Below are 19,847 nucleotides of genomic sequence, written 5' to 3'. Positions count from 1 at the left end.
TTTATATCCACCAAGGGTCTCGCAAATGAATATCATTACGAGCGGGGTTAGACGTTGCTTTTTGCGCTAAAGGTCCGAGCTACAGCGGAGAGGAAGAAAAACACGACTCAAAGAGAGACCCTAGCTATGTATGCAGCTGAAGAAAAGCTGCTCTCGACCAGGGGCGGAATAACAAATGGACTTTGCAGACCCTCGGCTACGATTCTCGTTCCAAGTCGATGAAAGTAACCCTCGGACCGACTGTTGCGTGTGTCTTGCTCTCGATCCTTCTTCGACGTGAAAGCGCTAATATCGGATCGTTTGTTAAGTCTCCCTCGACTACACAGTATTAATAACGAATGTCAGCTCAAAACAATCACCTCTAACATTAACGAAGTCAAAATCATTAGCATGTCTCGAGAAAAGTAGCGTTCGATAAAAACTATAATAGCACATGTCGCGGGAAACAAAAAGAATTATTACAGGTAAGATCTGCCGTCTCATGAGGCTGAAGCAAAAAGGAAACGGGAGACAGGCCATCGAATAGACAAAAGCAACAGGATACACGATCAGGGTCGTAGGTTCGAAAAGAAAGAGAAAGAATGGCCAGGGAGATCGTCCCTAATCATGGGAGGTGCGGGAGAAGGAGGCTTAACATGCAGGCCGTAGCTGGAGGCGTTAGAGCCGTATAATCAGCGTTCCTTCGCTCTTAAACACCACCGTGGCACACGGTGCTCTTGTGCCATGCGAGTGGAACACAACTATGCGCATGAATACATAAAGGTGGGTAGTTCGATGAGCGGCCCATCCTCGGTTGGCATACATAGAAACCGGTGATCCCTGATCTTGGGGGTCCTCGGTTGAGCATTTGCCACCACTATGAACGCGTGGAAGCTGTGCCCCTGCCGGATCTACGCAGCTGCGCACAGGGCACTTTGCCCGACGGTGTCAAGATATTACCGACGGAGAAGAGGGAGCAACGGGAGGCTGCTATTACATCGCAGGTGGTTGCGGATCGTAAGGACTTTGGGGGACTACCTAACTGGAGCATCAAGAAACATGTGGTGATTAGTAGGATAGCTTGCGCGAGATGGTGGCTCTCGCCGAGAAAATCGGCACTGTTTATCGACCGCCGGTAATTATTACCCGTCGAGCGTCGCCAGCAACCAATTGCCTTCGATGTCGTTCACCGATCGCGTTCGGACTTGCTTTCTAAACTGGTTTACGAGCAGACATTGGCGTAACTCCGATTTTTCTATGCGATACTTTGAATTTATCTACGTCGGGATGACCAAGTGACTCTTTGGAGATTCAAGAATTTAATCAATTTGAAATTTGGAAATTTTAACACTTCAGAATTAGAGAATTTGGAAATCTAAAAATACCGATCGTGAATTTGTAAATTTAAAAACATGGGAATCTTGAAGAAGTAAAATTTAAAAATTCATCTGATGAAATATAGCTCAGAAATAAAAATATGTAAAATCTGCATCGATACATTGAATTTCACTGCTATCATGACAAGAATTGTTATAAAAGTAGCAATCGACAAACCTTGCACGCGTACAATAGCATAACTGGTTATTCGACAAATATTTCCTAGCTTACTCAAAACGCGACTAAGGAAATATCGTCTCAAGTGTTTTCGAAACGACTGCACTCCATTTCACTTTCCCATTGCTTCAAGGTATACCGGATCACCAACTATGCGTAATTTACAGTTTCCTTGATTAATTTTTTCTTGCCGCTCATTCAGCTAAGAATTTCATGCTCGCAATGCCACACGATGCAAATCTACGTTCAAAGAAGAATATATCGTTGTTATCATCGGTAAATTTTATCACTACGCTGCCTAGACACGACAGGTATAATTACAACCCCATACTGGGACTCTAATTGACCCTCATGACCAGTCAACGCCAAGGCTAGTTAAATACTCGATATTAGCAAAGCTATATTCGAGATCATTACTTTTATTTGATTCAAGATTTTCTGAGGTATTTCGTTGGGAGTTATCAAAGTTATATATAGGAACGAAGAATTTGTATGGTTTATAATTCATGTCATAAGCAGTAACCAGTGTATAAACGAAGATAACAGGCATAAAATAAAATCATAGCAATTAGTGACTACTTTCATCGTGACAAAGTTTGAAGATTTTGTGTACATGTATTTTATTCACCAACTGATAAAGAGTCTGACAATGAATTTTTTAGGATTGTGTTTAAAAAGAAATGTATGTACTATTTCGTTATGGAGCAAACCATATATTTTCATGTTAATATAAGAAATCAAAAGTCGCTTTAGACACTAAAACATCACCTAAAGAAATTTCGTTTGATCCGCACAACTTTAATTCATTTTTCCTACAAATAACATTTACATAAGTAAAAACCTACCCCTATCCAACATGTATAAATAGAATAAGGAGTAAATGTTTTATCCCAAGAATTCGCTGAAATTTTCTATCCTATTAAATCGGCGAGAGTGAGTAATACTGTGAAGAATTGAATGCTCAGGCAGGTACTGAAAGTTTGATTATGGTTGAAAATGGGTGTTGCATCAACCGCCCGCGACGCTGTTCGGTGGTTGATCGTTCAGGAGTTAATACGGTGCTTAATCATTCATTCATATCGTCCAGTAATTAATCGAACGATTAAACCGCTTAATCTCTGGTTTCGTTGTACCTATGAGGAACCGATGCAGAAGTTGCCGGCACATCGATATATCTTAACGCGGGTCATTAATAGCGCGCGTGTATGCGCGCACGACGACAGGAATAAAATTCGCGTGGCTCGCCAGAAAGGAGAGGCACTAGTTATTTTTCTCGTTCGGGTCTGTTGAACACGCGCGCACCGATCGTAATTAAAAGCCGATCCTTTAGCTCGCCCTCGCCTTCGTCCTCTTTCTCTATCGGCGCGCGATTTCTGCGCGCTCGGAAACCGTTCCGTATCCACGGCATAAAGATCGCGTATGTTCAAGGTAAAAAGCTTGTAAATACATACTGACCGCGTGTACGAAGACGTGTAACGGACATTTCAAGATGTAGGGCGTGCAGATTTATAAAACGCGGCAAGAGGAGAACGTTGCTACCGCAGGCCTTGCACAGACGAAGAGAACGGGTGTGACTACAGGCGTACGGGGAAGAAATTTATCTTCGCGAAGCGATACTTTCTTGTTAACCGAGTAATCACCAGCTCAAGTTGAGGCAATCGTTGAACGCCGACCAACGGGACTTCAACACCCGGCTCGGGTTCAACGGAAATTTTAACGTATTAGATCTACCGGAAGGTACCGAGCTTAGCTTATATCCGCTCGTATGATTATACATTTTGAACGCTTGCTCGCAGGTTCTAATTTATAAATGCAATCGAGACTTATAGGGAATATTGAAATCTTACTTATCGTCTTACAAGTTAAAATTTCATATATGCTATGTATATACAATAGCATGTATGGAACACATATGTAAGTGTTGTATTGAGATGTATCTCTACATTTTTACATTCCTATGTCCCTAAATCTCCACATTTCTGGATTCATATATCCTGAAACTCCCATGTCCTCAATTTACAAAAACTCGAAGATACTCCAGTTGAATTGTTACATTTCTGATCCTTGTTTTGAAGACCTATCAATTTGGAAATCTGGGAATTTATGAACTCGGACTTCCAGACACCTGATTTATTACAATAGACAGAATATACCAATACTAATCGAACACACGCCAACATGAAAAAGTAACGCAATTAGTATGCACAATGTTTCCCGAACGTTAACCCTCCACGTCTGTACACAGAACTCTGCGCGAAGATAAATAACGAGTCACGTCCCTAGTCAACTTCGACAGAGTTGGTTATTCAGTTCCATCGAGTCAAAGTTGTACGATCCGTTGTCCAGGAAGACGAACGCTCGCATCGGGAATACGGTGGTCATACGATAGAAAAACAAAAGGGAGGATTACACCGGTCGTTCGAATCGTTAGGCGTCCGCTTCTAATTGGCGCTAAATAATCATTTTTTCCTTCGACGATTCTACTGTCCACGTTTCTACGAACAAACCCATTACTGTACGACAATATTCGCGTTGGTAATCAGCATGTCGGTGCGAGACCGCAACGGTTCCGTTTGCAGGAGCTTCATTATACGTCGACGACGACGTCGAATGTCTAACGACGAGACTGTGTGACGGGTAACTTGTATCGGACTGTTCGAAACGCTACTGTGACATGGAGCTATCAATGGTTAACAACGGACATTCTAGTACTTCACATTTTTGTATGAGGATGAGAGTGGGCTAAGATGGCATTTCTTGTTTCTGTTGCTGACACAGAATGGTCCTTGGTTCTTCATTTGTGCATATGAATCAGTAATGCAGTTAATGTAATAATTATACGCCCTTTCACGTGTTCTACTTATGAGAATTTGACATCTTTAACGAGTAGAAGCTTAAACAATGATATATTCTTCGTGGGTAATTAACGTTGTTATTCATAGAAGTGCAAAATATCACACAGTAGTTTGAAATATAATTCTGATCTTAACTTGCCATGAAACCTACATATAATCACGATCAATGATAGCTAATCCAACAATAAACTGTTTCACAAAAAAGTAACAAATTGAAGCAGATTGTTCATTTTTCTCCCTGCACCACTTCGCATCCCAAAGCGCAGGACTCGGTCCATTGGTTCAAAATGAATTAGGTTTATTGACGACTTGAAGGTAATGTACAGAGTAAATGGACCACGAAAAGTAAAGTTCAACAACCGCAAGAAGAAACTGATGTGGATCTGAAGCAATAAACGAGACGAGTCGAAAGGAATAAAGGCTTCGGACGAGCGGAACTTATCTTTGTGAACAGACAAGTGATTACCCGCGAAATAGCAGTATCTTCCGGTGGAACTAATGCTTTCGTGAATTTGAGCCATGATCATTTAATTGCTTGTTGCGCTAAAACAAACAGGCCTCCGGGCTTCGATGATTCGACACGAGGGAGTGAGTCAGAACCACCCGCAGGCCTATCGACATTGGCGTAACTAGGATTTTTGTCTGAGAATCTATATCGCCGTACGTTGTATGGCCATGCGTTACGTCACGCGCTGGATTGTTGGATCACCACGCGTTGTAATTACTGCGCGTTGAATCACCACGTGTGGGATAAGCATGCGTTAAATTTCCTCACGTTGGATCACGATACATTAGATTACCACGTGTCAGATTTTTACGTGTGAAATAATGCATTAGACTTCCACGCGTTATATCACCACGCATCGAGTCGCCACGTGTTGGATCTCCACATGTTGGATCTTCATGTGTGGAATAACTAAGCGTTGAATTGTTGTGCGTTAGATTTCCACGCATGGAACAGTCATGCGTTAGATTTCTACGCTTTGAATATCCACGCGATAGATCTTCACGCGTTGAAACTCCAAGCTTTAGATATCCACGCATTAGATGTCGACGCGTTAGATTCCCATGCGTTAGATATCGACACGTTAGATTTCTACGAGTTAGATATCCACGCGTTAGATATCCACGCGTTAGGTATCCACGCGTTAGATACCCACGCGTTATATTTCTATGCGTTGGAACTCTAAACGTTAGATATCCACGCGTTAGATATCGACGCGTTAGTTATCCACGCGTTTGACATCCACGCGTTAGATTTCTAAGCGTTAGATACCCACGCGTTATAGTTCTACGCGTTGGAACTCCAAGCGTTAGATATCCACGCGTTAGATTTCTATGCATTAAATATCCACCCGTTAGATTTCTACGCGTTAGATATCCACATGCTAGATTTCTATGCGTTAGATATCCACGCGTTAGATTTCTACACGTTAGATACCCACGCGTTAGAACTCCATGCATTAGATCTCCACACGATAAAATTCTACACGTTAGATCTTTACACATTAAATCTCAACGCATTAGATCTTTACGTGTTGTATCACCAAGCATTAGATCTCCACACGTTGTCACCACGCATTACATCACTACCCGTAAAGTCTCCTCTCCTTATATCGCCACCAGTTAAATCACCAAACATTAAATCTCTACGAAATAGCCACGCGTCGAATATTCTTGAAGGAGATCAGTACCGAGACTAGTTACGCCAATGTCTATCGGTTTGATTGGGCACTTCTGACTCTTGTTACCTTTCTGCTAGGAATAGTTGCAAGCTCCGTAAGCTCGTCTTCTCACGAGAACAAGTCAAACCGTCTTGTAGGTATTCGCAAATAACACGTTCCGAAGGGTTCTGGAGGTTCTGCAAACATCTCGCGTACCGCTCTCTTATTCTGCTCCGTGGTCTCGCGTTTCTTTTAAATTTGCCTTCCTAAACACTCTGGGCTCCTTTGCTTCCACGGACCGCAATCTTTGCGTTCTCCTCTGCAAACATTTCTTCGATTGTTTCTTACTTGAAGCACCTTTTCTAGGAATCATCCATCAGTACCGTTTCCTTCCGTAGAAAGTTTCGAAATGCAACAGCTTCTCGTCGCGAAAAATGACCAAATTTTACATTTAAATACTTTCTCTTGTTAAATTCTTTATATAATAAAAAAGTAATTACATTTCTCATAAAATGATTGGGAAAGTAAAAATTATTAGCACGGAGAAAAAAGCGTGAAAAATCGGTTGTCAATTACCGATGGAATTACGCTACACTTTTTTATGTAATAGCCGTGAAAGTAAAACGCATATATTATTTTTGAAAGGACATACCACCTACAACCTACCACCGCGAAAAGAAGAGCAAAAAAGGCGACGGACAAAGGGACGCGGCGCGTTCAATCGGGACCGATGTCACTTTACATCGGCGGCATCCGCTGACAAACAGGTCGAAGATAATTAGAGCAGCTTATTGCTAAGCGAAAGAAGTGGAAGGAGAAGGTGAACGTTGCGGCCGAGGGAGCCGACCGCTGTCGAGACAAGTGGTGGAAACGAATATTGTTTGCGGACGAGGTGTACGGAGAAAGAACGTGGCGGAGAGAAAGAGCGGCAGACGTCCGCACTTGAATCTATGCGGATGTCTGGAGGGAGAGAGAGAGAGAGAAAGAACGAGGGAGAAAGGAAGAACGAAGAAGAGAGAGGGAAGAACGAAACGAGAAACAGAGTCAGAATGACCGATGCGGGAGAAGGAGGTACGTGGTCGCAGAAGGACGAAGAGGGCAGCACGTCGACATCCCGCTGGAAAGAGAGAGGAGTGGAAGTGCAAGAGAACCGATTACTCCCGGAGGGAGCCGAGGGGTCCCCGAGGGGCCAGGATACTCGGCGCATGCGCGGCGGGCGTGGGAACGCGCGCTCGCGTTCAGACACTGTCCCCTCTTTCTCTGTTGCTCCACGAAGCCCAGCCCTTCTCTATGCTCGTTCTTTCTCGCTTTCCTGAACGTTCTCTGATTTGCCTCTTCTTTCTTCGCACACGCGCACGCGAGAAAAGAAGCCTCGCTCCTGGGCCCAAATCGTTTCTCTTCGTCCCTCTTGCGACGTCTGGGCGAGGATCCCCGATCACGGCCGAGCGCGCACGATCCAAGGCCCCGCGGCACGGAGTTATTCCTTCAGGGGTGCTCAATATCTGGGTGATCGGCCATGCAAATAGAGAGGTGACGCTAGCGAAACGCCTCTAGCCCCGCTCGAAAAGGCTCTAATTTGGGCTCGTTAATTATAGGCCAGGCACTGGAGCTCAAATGTGAAAGTTTCGGATGGAATTTGGTTATGGGAATGGGTAACAACCTTGTCTTCCACTTGCCTCCAATTCTGCAATTTCCGAATCTTCCATAGAAATTCTATAGAAATTTGAGAATTACTAATATAAGATATACTATTCAATGTCCATCGCTATTGAAAAAGTATCGGTCCCTTTCTACTCGCACGAACCGTTCATAGTTTTTAGGGTGCGCGAACAAGTCAAGGGTGAATATTTCTTTTTCGCGCGTTCTCGGTTGGAATTTAAATAGAAATACTTCCGTCGACTTTCGACGTCACAAATCTTCCCGTGGTTCCTACCATTCGTCCAACGAGCGGCTTCCAAGTGCCCGAGCACGCCGCGAATTGATGGCCACCATTAGCGGCAATCATTGCCATCTGTTCTGTCGCGAAATGTTTCACGTTCGCTTTGCAAAGTTATCCGTCCGACACGTTACGTCGAACGATGCAATAAAAATCCGATCAACCGTACACGATATTATTCAGAATTAAAGGGAAGGTTTCTCCTCGTACGAAGATAAATCACGAAGTCGAAGCGTGATGGCCTTTGTTCTATAAGTGAACGAACTTGGCGGAGACACGACACGACGATCGACGCAGGATGACGAAGGTTGCTGGGCACTGTCAAAATATCTCTTCTTTTTCTTCGTGGGCATCCTGTGGTGACCGCATCACGGTGCGTTGTCGTACGCTCCGAAAGCATTTCGTTCTTCGCCTATCCGTGTGCACACACGTACACCTTGTGGATGCATGTGGAAGAACAATTTGGCCGAGATCGACGCGATTCGAGACTCCCTATCATTGGCGTTCATCGACCACTGTGTACAGTAGGTTGTAACGTAGGTTTCTTTTGAACAAGAACAATGTAGAGCATCTAATCTGATTTGATCACGGGAGATGTGAACTCGAAAATTTTTCCAAATTTACCTTCACAAATCATTCGGTAAGCTGACTATTAATAAAAGGAGTCTAAATTCCTTCAACAATGCTGTTAACATTTGTGCACTAAATATAACATTGACTTAACTTATCGCAGAATAACACCTATATTAAATTTTGAAGACAATTTTAAGTAAATTATTTGAACTGCGATCAACAGCTGCGGAATGAAATGCAGGTACAAGGTTAAATTAGTTCTACGTCTGCCGATGACCACCCCTTTCGAGGAGGGACAACATGGATGACACGCAAACGTGCGATAATTGTAACAAGGGTACAACGTGAATTTCTTGTACTTGCATGCACGAACGACCCTTCGTCGGTCAGGGTTAAAATAATTCTTTGAAAGAAACCGTCAACCCGTGCAAGATACAAACGCACACGCTCGTACAAAAGCACCCTATGACTCGGAGGGGATGCGTGCACGTTGTCGTCCATAATCCTGCATATGCTGCTCCGTTCGACGAACCCTTGCACGATACGAGTCTACAGGGGTGGTGAGGTTTCCGGGGTTGGTCACAGCTGTGCACAAACGGAAAGAGTTCCCTGGATACTTTAACCGAAAACCTTCCCCTAATCGACTGCAAAAAACTGGAAACCTCGTGACTTTTACTCCGATGTCGTAAATATCGAGAATCGCCATTAAAGCACGCTGATAATAAAAAGTTTGAAAAATACAGAATACTGGAAAAAATCGATAGGAACTAGAGAGGAAAATATCGAAATGGAAAAACAATATTATTTTTCTGCGTGAAAGAACCCTTCCCGCATGAAGAGGTGTTCGGTTCCGATCCGAAATCTATGGGGGTCACGTGCTGGCACACGTGACCTGTCTACGCGCGATGCATTTGAACGCACGGCATAAACGCATCCACGTAAACATGTAACTGTGCAAGTGCATATCCCGTGTGCGATGGCCGCGAGGGACACGTGTGTGTCTTTAGTGGACACACGAGCACGCGTACGTGCGCGAGCGTGATCACCCGAGGGGTGGTTTCTGCTTCATTGTGCAGGATCCATCATCCGTTAGCGGCAGCTTTAATTCACCGTATTGTCAAGTGGCACTAGCCAAATTTGTTATTGTATTGGATTATGGTCATTTTATGCGGGGGCTCAGAATATGAACACCGAAATTGTATGCTCGATGTGACGAACGTGCTCGACTATTGTTGTGATAACTTTGGGAAATATGCAAAAAGTGGGCTATGAATCTGTAAGTATCGGATACAAAAGATTTTGTCTGTTATCGTGGTGTCAAAGAAATGATTAAAATAAAGTCTAGACAGCAACTACGGAATTAAAGTTTGCCAAAATAATTTCATTGAGAAAAATTTATACAAAAATTTTTTAAATTGTTCTTAACATTAAAGATAAAAAAATTAAATTAATTTTATTTAAATTTGACTCGTAAAATACAGAGAAGTCTTTTAGACATTTTTCTATGATTACATTGAATAATTATAATTAGTTATAAAAAACAACAAAGGGTTCAGACATATCGTGTAATAGAGAAAGTAGGAATATGGCTGAACACGTCTAGTTCCTAAATTTTCGGAAAGTACGATTTGCATAACTATGGTCAGTGCTAACGGAGGTGTCGAACTGATTGATGCAAAAGTGAAACCTACGAGAGTCGGAGATAAAGGTAATTTAGATGCGTCGCCGGGTCACGACTGATGACTATTACCGCTATTACCGGATCCCGGCCCATCTCGTTCCATCCCATTCCGGTACCATCCCACGCCATTCTGTTGGTATTACGTCCTATGGATGCGAGTTCGAGCCTCGAAATCAGAAACGCGTTATTTATGCCCATAAATAAGGAGACGACCAGCAGTCTAAACCGGCGTAAGACAACTTTGCCCGCGGACAATACATGGACGTACCAACGAATGTTTAAAATTCCAATATTTATAGATTTCTACATATAAAAAATTCTGAATTTCTACATCGCTTAATGACACAAATATTAATACCATGTTCAACTACTACTCTTTCTGTGTTATTCATTTGTTCTCTAAGATTTGAAAAATGTGTTTTAAATTAAGTACACACTACCTTAGTGTGCTAATACTAATACTAATACTTTTTTCAATAAAAGATATTAAACAGTGAAATAAATATACCATAATCATACCCCAAAAGAACAATTCCTATCAAACTAAAATTGTGCCAAGAAGAAAAATTAGCTAAGAAGATACTTTTTTCCCCATTTGCAAATGAGAATATCTCAAGTAAACTTCCTCTCTTTTCCCGGTATTTTCCTGTATTTCTTATCCTGTACGCGTGGGAGGCAACGGAACGTCCGGTTCTCTCGCATTTACCTTTTCCCTCTTTCATCCCCCCGATTTGTCTCTCTCCCGTTTTAACCCCTTTTCCCCCTTCTTAGCGGTCGATCACCAAGAAGGCGAAATAATAACTCGGTTGGTCGTTTGCAGAGCAGCTGAACCCGGTCGTTTCGCGCGCAATCCCATGACACGCACGTCAAACAACGGCTGATCCGTGAAACGGCGACCAGGATACAACAACGCCGTAATTACGATAATGAGAACGGAATGGAATGCATTTGCTACTCACTTGCAATGCGACTCGCCGCGCGGTGACGACACGCAGACTCCTCCGTTCTTGCAGGGACTCGGCGAGCACGACACGAAACCTGTAACAATCACAAAATCGAACGAGTTAATTTTATGTTCAATAGAAAACTATACTTTTTTGAGAATATGGGATTTGGGATATTTGGGATTTGAAGAATTTGGAATTTGGGGAAATTGGGATTTAGGGAATTTGGAATTTAGGGAATTTGGAGAATTCAGGAATCGGAGAATTTGTGGAATTTGGGATTTGGGGAAATTGGAATTTGGGGAAATTGGAATTTGGGGAAATTGGGATTTGGGGAAATTGGGATTTGGGGAAATTGGGATTTGGGCAAAATTGAGATTTGGGGAATTTGGAATTTGGGGGATTTGAAGAATTCGGGAATTGAGGAATTTGGGGAATTTGGGATTTGGGAAATTTTGGACCTGGAGAATTTGGAATTTGGGGAATTTGGGGAATTTGGTGAATTCGGAAATTGGGAAATTTGGGGAATTAGAGATTGGAAAACTTGAGATTTGAGGAATTTGGAATTTGAGAAATTTGGAAACCTGGAAAATCAAAGAAAATTCAGAAATTTGAATATTCAAAAATTAAGAATTTGAGAATTTATTACTCTCATATTATAAAAATACAGAAATTCGAAAATCCCTAATACAACAGTATGTGCTGATACAACATCCCTGACACAACATGAGTCAATAAGGGTTGCATCTACCCTACCCAGGGTGCATATTTCCAAAGAATTTACAAACGTCGAAAATCTACGATTTCCGTTTCTCGGACGAACATAACTTGAAAAGGGTAAACCCGAGGATCGTTTATCGTGCTAGCAATTAAAGTTGGAGAACTGAGAAGGCAGCGGGTTACGGTGAATCCCGGGGGAACCTTTGACACGCCGTGCAAAGTGAACTTTCGTGTATCCCCCCTTGAAGGTATACAGAGAGATAAGGATAGGACGAGGGAGAGAAAAAGGTGGCACCTTTAAGGGAGCGAAAATATCGAAGACCCTTAGCACTTCGGGTGTAAGCGCGACCTAACTAGAGATCAGACGATCGACTGAACCACCCGCGCACATCCTGCTTAACCATTGCCGGAACCTTGGCTTGAATAATTTCACACGAGTCGAACGCTTGCACGTGCAAGTGACGCACGTGCAAGACAGAGAACCCTCAAGTAAACAAGGGACCTTTGCTAATATAACAGCCATCGAAAAACCTTCCGAGTTTATACCACATCGCATTTCATTCCAGCTCGATACTTCCTCTACTCTGATTTTCATTTTCATGCTATATATTCCATCGCATAGACGCTTTTTGTATAATAGGATATTAAGAGATTGCAAACGTTTAGGTATGATGTACAATGTATGTGGATTATGTATAATGTACAGGGTGGCGATCAGAGCGCGGGGATTTTTACGTGTTGGATTACTACGCGTTGGTTAACTACACGTTAGATTACCACGCGTTAGATTCCTACGCTTAGAATTACCACACGTTGCATTACTATGCGTTAGACTACTACGCGTTGAATATCCACGCGCTGGATTACTACGCGTTGGATATCCACAAGCTAGATTACTACGTGTTAGATTACTACGCTTAGAATTACCACGCGCTGCATTATTACGCGTTGAATTACCACGCGTTGCATTATTACGCGTTGAATTCCTACGCGTTAAATATCCACGCGCTGGATTACAACGCGTTGGATATCCACACGCTGGATTACTACGCGTTAGATTACGACGCATTAGATTCCTACGCTTAGAATTACCACGCGCTGCATTATTACGCGTTGAATTACCACGCGTTGCATTATTACGCGTTGAATATGCACGCGCTAGATTACTACGCGTTGGATATCCACACGCTGTATTACTACGCGTTGGATTACTACGCGTAGGATTACCACGCGTTACATTACTACGCGTTGGATTACCACACGTTGGATAACTACGCGTTATCCGAAGCTGCCGCTCTCGCGTCTGCGCATGTGTAATCCTCGCGCTCTGATCGGTCCGTATTTTTCCTTAATAATTCATAAACGAAGCTTCAAACCCCATTTTTGCAAAGGGAAATCTTATTCAAAATCACGTCAACTACCCCCCATTTCAGGGAGCTACACTAATTACGAGACACTCTGTATTTAATTCCGAGTGATGGTGAATACATTTCTGAGACGGATTCACAGAATTTTATTGATACGAGTGACTTTCAAAATGCTTATGAATGTTTTCAAGATTTGTAGCTTCTATGGTTAGGTGAACAGTCAAGGGTGATAACTGGGAAAATTTATTTTTACTGAGCCAGTTAGCTTATAACAGGTTCCGCTGACTAGTTGAGATTGAGGCATTTGATGTGGTAATGAGTCCATGACGTTTGTTCTTTTATAAATAATAATGGGTCATCCAATATCGACACCTGATACACCTTCGTAACATGAAATGTAATTATACTTTTGTTAATCGTATTACAAAATCGTGTTACGCTATTTTTGTATTCGCCATGAGTATACTTAAACTCCTTGAAATATGTATTTATCCAGCATTTGATAAGACGAAGTACCTATCTTCCGCAAGTAAGTTTAAATTATAAACATTCGCGCAGTGTAACTCCAGTGTTCAATCGGTTAAAGCCGATAAAATCTTCCTGCAATAATGAGATCTGACATTAAAATAAATGGAACTAATACGATTATCCGGGTATCGTTGCTTTAGTTAAGTGCTTCGTATGTATGTTCCTTCCTGCATAAGGACCTGCACGATATCCTATCCGTGCATACATTTGTATACCTTACCTTTAATATATTCCTTTTCGTCGGAATCATTAATGTCGAACCACGAATAACATTCCCGCTAAATCACACACTTAGAAAACGTGTGTTTAAAACTCGATTAACGTGCCCTGCTAGGCATAAACTACACACCGAGCAACTAACGCGCACACCAGCGTAGATGTAATAACGTAGCAAATAACTGTTTAACATAGAGAGAAAAGGAGGGGGCAACAAGACCAGCTTAATGTACCTGATAGTTTATCAGAGTACTTTGAAACACAACTCTACCTTGTCGCGACCTTCGTTCCTGCAATTCTATGCGATATTAAGTTGTTGCATATCGAATGAAGGATTTTGAAACATACAGGAAGTCTGGCATGATTCGATGACAGGAAAGTTCCGGTTAATGACGCTAATGGTGTAACTCAAAGCTTATGGTCTGAATTGCTGGGTGATTCATTGATGTTGGGAGTTGAATTATTGTTAGACTTGATAAGTTTTAGAATTTCAAAGTTCTGAGATTTTTATGATGACAAAGTTTATGGATTTTAAGGTTCGAAAATTCAGTAACTTTGATGTCAAAATGTTTTGAAATTCTAAATCTTGGAAGTCTAGAAGTAATGATAAAAAATGTTAAATTGTAAAAATTCTAAAGGTCCAACGTTCTAAAATCCTCAAAGTTTTGAAGTCTGAACAATGCTAACTCTCAAGGTCCGGAAGTCTCAACATCTTTAATTTTTAAAGGTTCTAAAGTACCAAAATTCTGAAATCCCAAATTTTTGGAGTCGCAAATTCACAAATTCCCAAAGTCCTGAAACCTCAAAACCCCAAATTGTAAAATTCCTAAAATTCCAAAACCCCAAATTACCAAAGGTTCCAAAGTGGCAAAATTCTAGAATTCCACATTCTCAAAGTTCCAAAACCCAGAAATCCTAAAACTTCCTAAAATCCCCACATTCTCAAAGACCCCAAGTTCTCCTTGCTCTACCTTACAAATAACAACCTTCTACAACACAATACATAATCACAAAGAAATCTCATCCCACAAAGAAATGACTCTCCATATGAACAAAAATCCTCTCAACTCCAATTACCTTTTCTCCGCCATAACCTAACACGTTAAAACAGGCTAGAAGTTTCGTAACACACGACACAAGGATGTATCGATCAGCATAACGCCCATAATTAATACCGGCACGCATATAAAAAAAGGATGTTACCAGAATAAAGCACGTGACATAACGATCAGAACTCTGTATGGTGTCGCGTGGGACGCAGAAAGTCGTTCTAACGTTTGTAAATGTCATCTTAATGGCACACATTTCTCGACTTACAGACATCAACACGCAACGATGTGTCGTGTCGCTCGTGACATGCGTGTGCACTTAGAATTCATAGGGTTCGTTGTACATTCGAAGCAATCGTGAACGAGAACACCAGTTATACTTTCGAAATTTTCGCAAGGCTAAATACGTCAGAATGGGAGACCATGAGTTAGCTGCGAAGTTAATGCCTATCGATGGCTCATAAATATTAACTTGTATCGCTGTTCAGAGCGAGATGAATTTCACATATTTGTGTGATTTGTTGGATAGAATTAATTTGTAGGGAAATTTGATATTGTAGACTGATGTTGTAGGGTGTTTTTATATATTTTATAGTTGGATTTCTACATATTAAAATTTCTTAATTATTTACGACTTAGTAGACCTTCAACTTTCGAAGTCTCAAACTTCAACTTTCTGTGAAATCTCAAATTTTCAAATTTCTAAATTGCAAATTATCAAATTTCCAAATACTCACACTCTCCCAAGTTACCAAGCTCCCAAATCCTCACATCCCCTAATTCTCACACCCCCAAATTCTCAAGCTTCAGAATTCGCACTCTTCCAAATTACCAAGCTCCCAAATTCTCACACCCTCCAAATTCTTACACCCCCAAATTCTCAAGCTTCCAAATTCTCACTCTCCCAAGTTACCAAGCTCCCAAATTCTCACATTCCTAAATTCTTATACTCCCAAATTCTCAAGCTTCCAAATTCTCACTCTCCCAAGTCACCAAGCTCCCAAATTCTCACATTCCTAAATTCTTATACTCCCAAATTCTCAAGCTTCCAAATTTTCACTCTCCCAATTCACCAAGCTCCCAAATTCTCACATTCCTAAATTCTTATACTCCCAAATTCTCAAGCTTCCAAATTTTCACTCTCCCAAGTCACCAAGCTCCCAAATTCTCAAGCTTCAGAATTCTCACTCTCTCAAGTTGCAAAGCTCCCAAATTCTCACACTCCCAAATCCTCAAATCTCCAAATTCTAAATTTCTCCAAACTCTAAATCTCCTCAAATCATCAAACAACCAAATCTCCACATTTCCTAAACCCCCAAATCTCCACATCTCTAAACTTGTAACACCATAAATTTCAAAATAGTTCAACCAATCCCAATACCATCATTTTTCCCCAAAAAGACCTACCAGCCCATATCCACCTCACCAGATCACAATTAACTCAAAATTGGAGAATGACCCAGCATTCAATATTCGCACGTTAAACCAAAAAAGGTACAAGTTACACTTCTGTAACATTGAAACATTTAAGTGTCATTGGACAGTCAGCATCAGCAAGACGATTCAATCCACAGCGAGAAGGAGGGATGAATCGAGTCGTCGCACACAACGAACCACGACGCTTCGTTGTCGACGACAACGACGAAGACAAGTACCAGAGCGTCGCAACGTCCGCGACAAGACGGATGAGATCAGTTAAACCAAACTGCCTTCGTGACAAATCCTCCGTTTCCTCTGTCGGTTCGCGACTTCGTTTCACTTCGTTGTCGTGTTGACGTGGTTGCGTGTACACTCGTGCACGCACACGCCTCGTCTTCGACCACCGTCGTAATTTCTATGTAGGACGAACGGTTTTAGTGTGATTCCTCAGGATTTCCGTCGAATTGGTTAGTTTGATTAGAGACAAGCACTGTTAATCTGATGCTGAGGAAGGATGCTATCAGAGTTAAATTTTGAGCGGAAATATCTGCGTTTATGTTTCTATTTAATGCATGAATTATAGGACCCTTGTTATATAAAAGCACATGGGTCATTCCACGCCAAACCGATTACTTTTGGACGTCATCCATCATTTATCTATCCATCATTTATTCATACATTTGGACATCTCCGATTTTGCTCTAATCAAAATATGTTGTAGTCCATGTGAAATTAGGGGGGGTTTAAGTCATCATTTTACCGGTTTCGAATTTGTTAAGAAATAACAAGCCATCAAAGTTTGCAATTTTTGCCTATTCTTGTGAAAATAGGCTTCACTTACAAATTTTTTTCTCAGTAACTACTCGACCGATTTAGCTAAATTCTTTTTTGTTTTATTCACGAAGGATTGGGCTATTTTAAAATATTTTTTTTAGTCCCGTCAATTTGTTATTAAATATCGAACAATTTAAACAAATTATTTTTTTGCGTTTCTTTCAATGAGGGGCGTATAGGGTTTAAACTAAAAAAAAAAATATGGTCATATTCCTTGAAGTTTTTCCTTCAAATTGATCCCTTCAGATGAAGACTAGAGAACTGACGTCACTACAATCTGGAAAAGACGGGCTACCTTCGTTTTAAGTTGGCGAGTCGCAAATCATTTTTAAATAATATTCTAAAGAATTTACAAGCAGTTACAACGAATAAATTATTAAGTTTATGTATAAGCATGATTAAAAATGGGAGGTACATGATTTATCCGCATGATATATTTTATCCAGTTCTACACGTCACAAACTAATTCCATCTTGCGAGCGAAATGACGACAAAAAGATGATTTGTCCGGATACAAGTGTTTAAGAGAAGAAGATGATTGATGCGTAGAAAAAGAAGAAATCGAAAGTAATGGTAATTGTGACAATGCGTGGAAGCGAATCCCGCTTAAAAACAGATTCTAGTAGAATTCAATGAAATTTTAGTTATTAGGATGTCGTAACCAGTCAAGCATTTCCTCTTCGGGCTAAAATTGAACAGAACCCTAGAGGCGTACGTATTCGCACAATAAACCGCGGCGTTCGAGGGGGAAAAAAACAGATATAGCTTTAATTGTTTCAATTCCAGAGTAAATTGCATCGCCAGTAGAAAGCCACGTTGAATTACGCCTTCCTTCCTGCTTGTCCGCGAAATTAATTCGCGCCCGCGCTAATAATGGAACCTCCGTGCAAATTGTCGCGAAAGCAGAAACAGAATGGACTCTTACGTCATCTCTCGGATCATAAGGATATTAAAGGGGAAGGGTCGGGTTACAGCAAGTTTGCGATATGAGCATTTCGGAATTTGGGAATTGGGTATGTGGAGATTTGGGGACTTAGGAATTTGAGAATTTGGAGATTTGGGGATTTGAGGATTTGAGGATTTTGGGGATTTGAGGATTTGAGGGTTTGAGAAGATTGGAAATTTGAGGATTTGGGGATTTGAGAAGATTGGAGATTTGAGGATTTGGGGATTTGAGAAGATTGGAGATTTGAGGATTTGGGGATTTGAGAAGATTGGAGATTTGAGGATTTGGGGATTTGAGAAGATTGGAGATTTGAGGATTTGGGGATTTGAGAAGATTGGAGATTTGAGGATTTGGGGATTTGAGAAGATTGGAAATTTGAGGATTTGGGAATATGAGAAGATTGAAAATTTGAGGATTTGGGGATATGAGATGATTGGAGATTTGAGAAGATTGGAAATTTGAGGATTTGAGGATTTGGGGATTTGAGAAGATTGGAAATTTGAGGATTTGGGAATATGAGAAGATTGGAAATTTGAGGATTTGGGAATTTGAGAAGATTGGAGATTTTGAGAATATAATTAATTCACCAGAATTTGCAGAGTTCCATTCTAACGGTCACCGTGTTAATTTATTCGATATCATCACTACCGATCAGTAACAAAGTCCCGTTGGTCATTTCAGTGCCAAAAAAGGAATAGAGCCTCGCCTATCTCCCTAATCGCTCAATCATTTTCTAGGAACAGAACGCGAGGCTACTCGACTACTCCTTAATGAATACCGAGCCAAACATCATCGTGGTCTAACGAGGCGTCGAATCCTACGAAGCCGCATTACCACGCGATAACGTGATAATAAATGTGTGGTATATAATCAGAGATTCGAATCAACTGTGTGCGGGTGCGTGCCATCACGCTTGTTGTCGGAATTGCGTGTAGTTATGCTACGCCGTTGCTGGATCTCGCGAATGTCGGCAACGAGTTTGCATCGCGATTCCATTGATATCGAACGCGCGACAAGATTCATAGATTCGCGTAAATGCAACATTACAGCCACAATCGCTGCTGAAAGTGCATCATAGGCCACCGATGAATGATTTCGCAGCTGGATATCCTGGTGCTCAGTACTAGCTTTTAAATTGTCATTTATCTTATTTCGCTTTTTCTGTCGTTTCTCTATTTTATTGTAGTACTGTTTGACCGGTTCATTTTACCATTTCACTAGCTTTGATTACTGTTTCACTGTCTTTGATTACTATTATTTTATTTTTTAATATCTTACTGATTTATTGTAATGTTATGTTATCACTCGATGTTTACCATTCTACTATCTTGCTGCTTCATTATTTTATTCTGCAAATGTATCAGTATATTATAGTATCATTTTACTATTTTGTTACTTCACTACTTTATTCTCCAAGCACACAAATATACTGTTTACCATTCTACTATCTCGCTGCTCGTTATTTTACCCTCTCAATGCATCAGTATATTACAGTATCATTTTACTATTTTGTTACATCGCTATTTTATTCTCTAAACATATCAACATACTCTATTATCATTCTCCTATTTTGCTACTTCAC

General features: G+C 41.1%; 1 protein-coding gene across 2 annotated transcripts in view; it reads right to left on the bottom strand.

Annotated features, from left to right (window-relative positions):
- The window catches only part of N (neurogenic locus Notch protein), a 282,796-nt gene that overhangs the window by 225,203 nt on the left and 37,746 nt on the right, over positions 1–19,847 (bottom strand). For both annotated transcript variants that reach the window (XM_012289665.2, XM_076531387.1), the window contains exon 2: positions 11,202–11,280. In XM_012289665.2, coding sequence (XP_012145055.1) covers positions 11,202–11,280 — 79 coding nt within the window. The remainder of the gene's footprint in view (positions 1–11,201; positions 11,281–19,847) is intronic.

This window comes from Megachile rotundata, chromosome 4, assembly GCF_050947335.1.
Source record: "Megachile rotundata isolate GNS110a chromosome 4, iyMegRotu1, whole genome shotgun sequence".
In the NCBI taxonomy this organism is placed as follows: domain Eukaryota; kingdom Metazoa; phylum Arthropoda; class Insecta; order Hymenoptera; family Megachilidae; genus Megachile; species Megachile rotundata.
The sequence above is the reverse complement of the archived record's forward strand: the minus strand, read 5'-3'. Positions and strand labels throughout refer to the sequence as shown.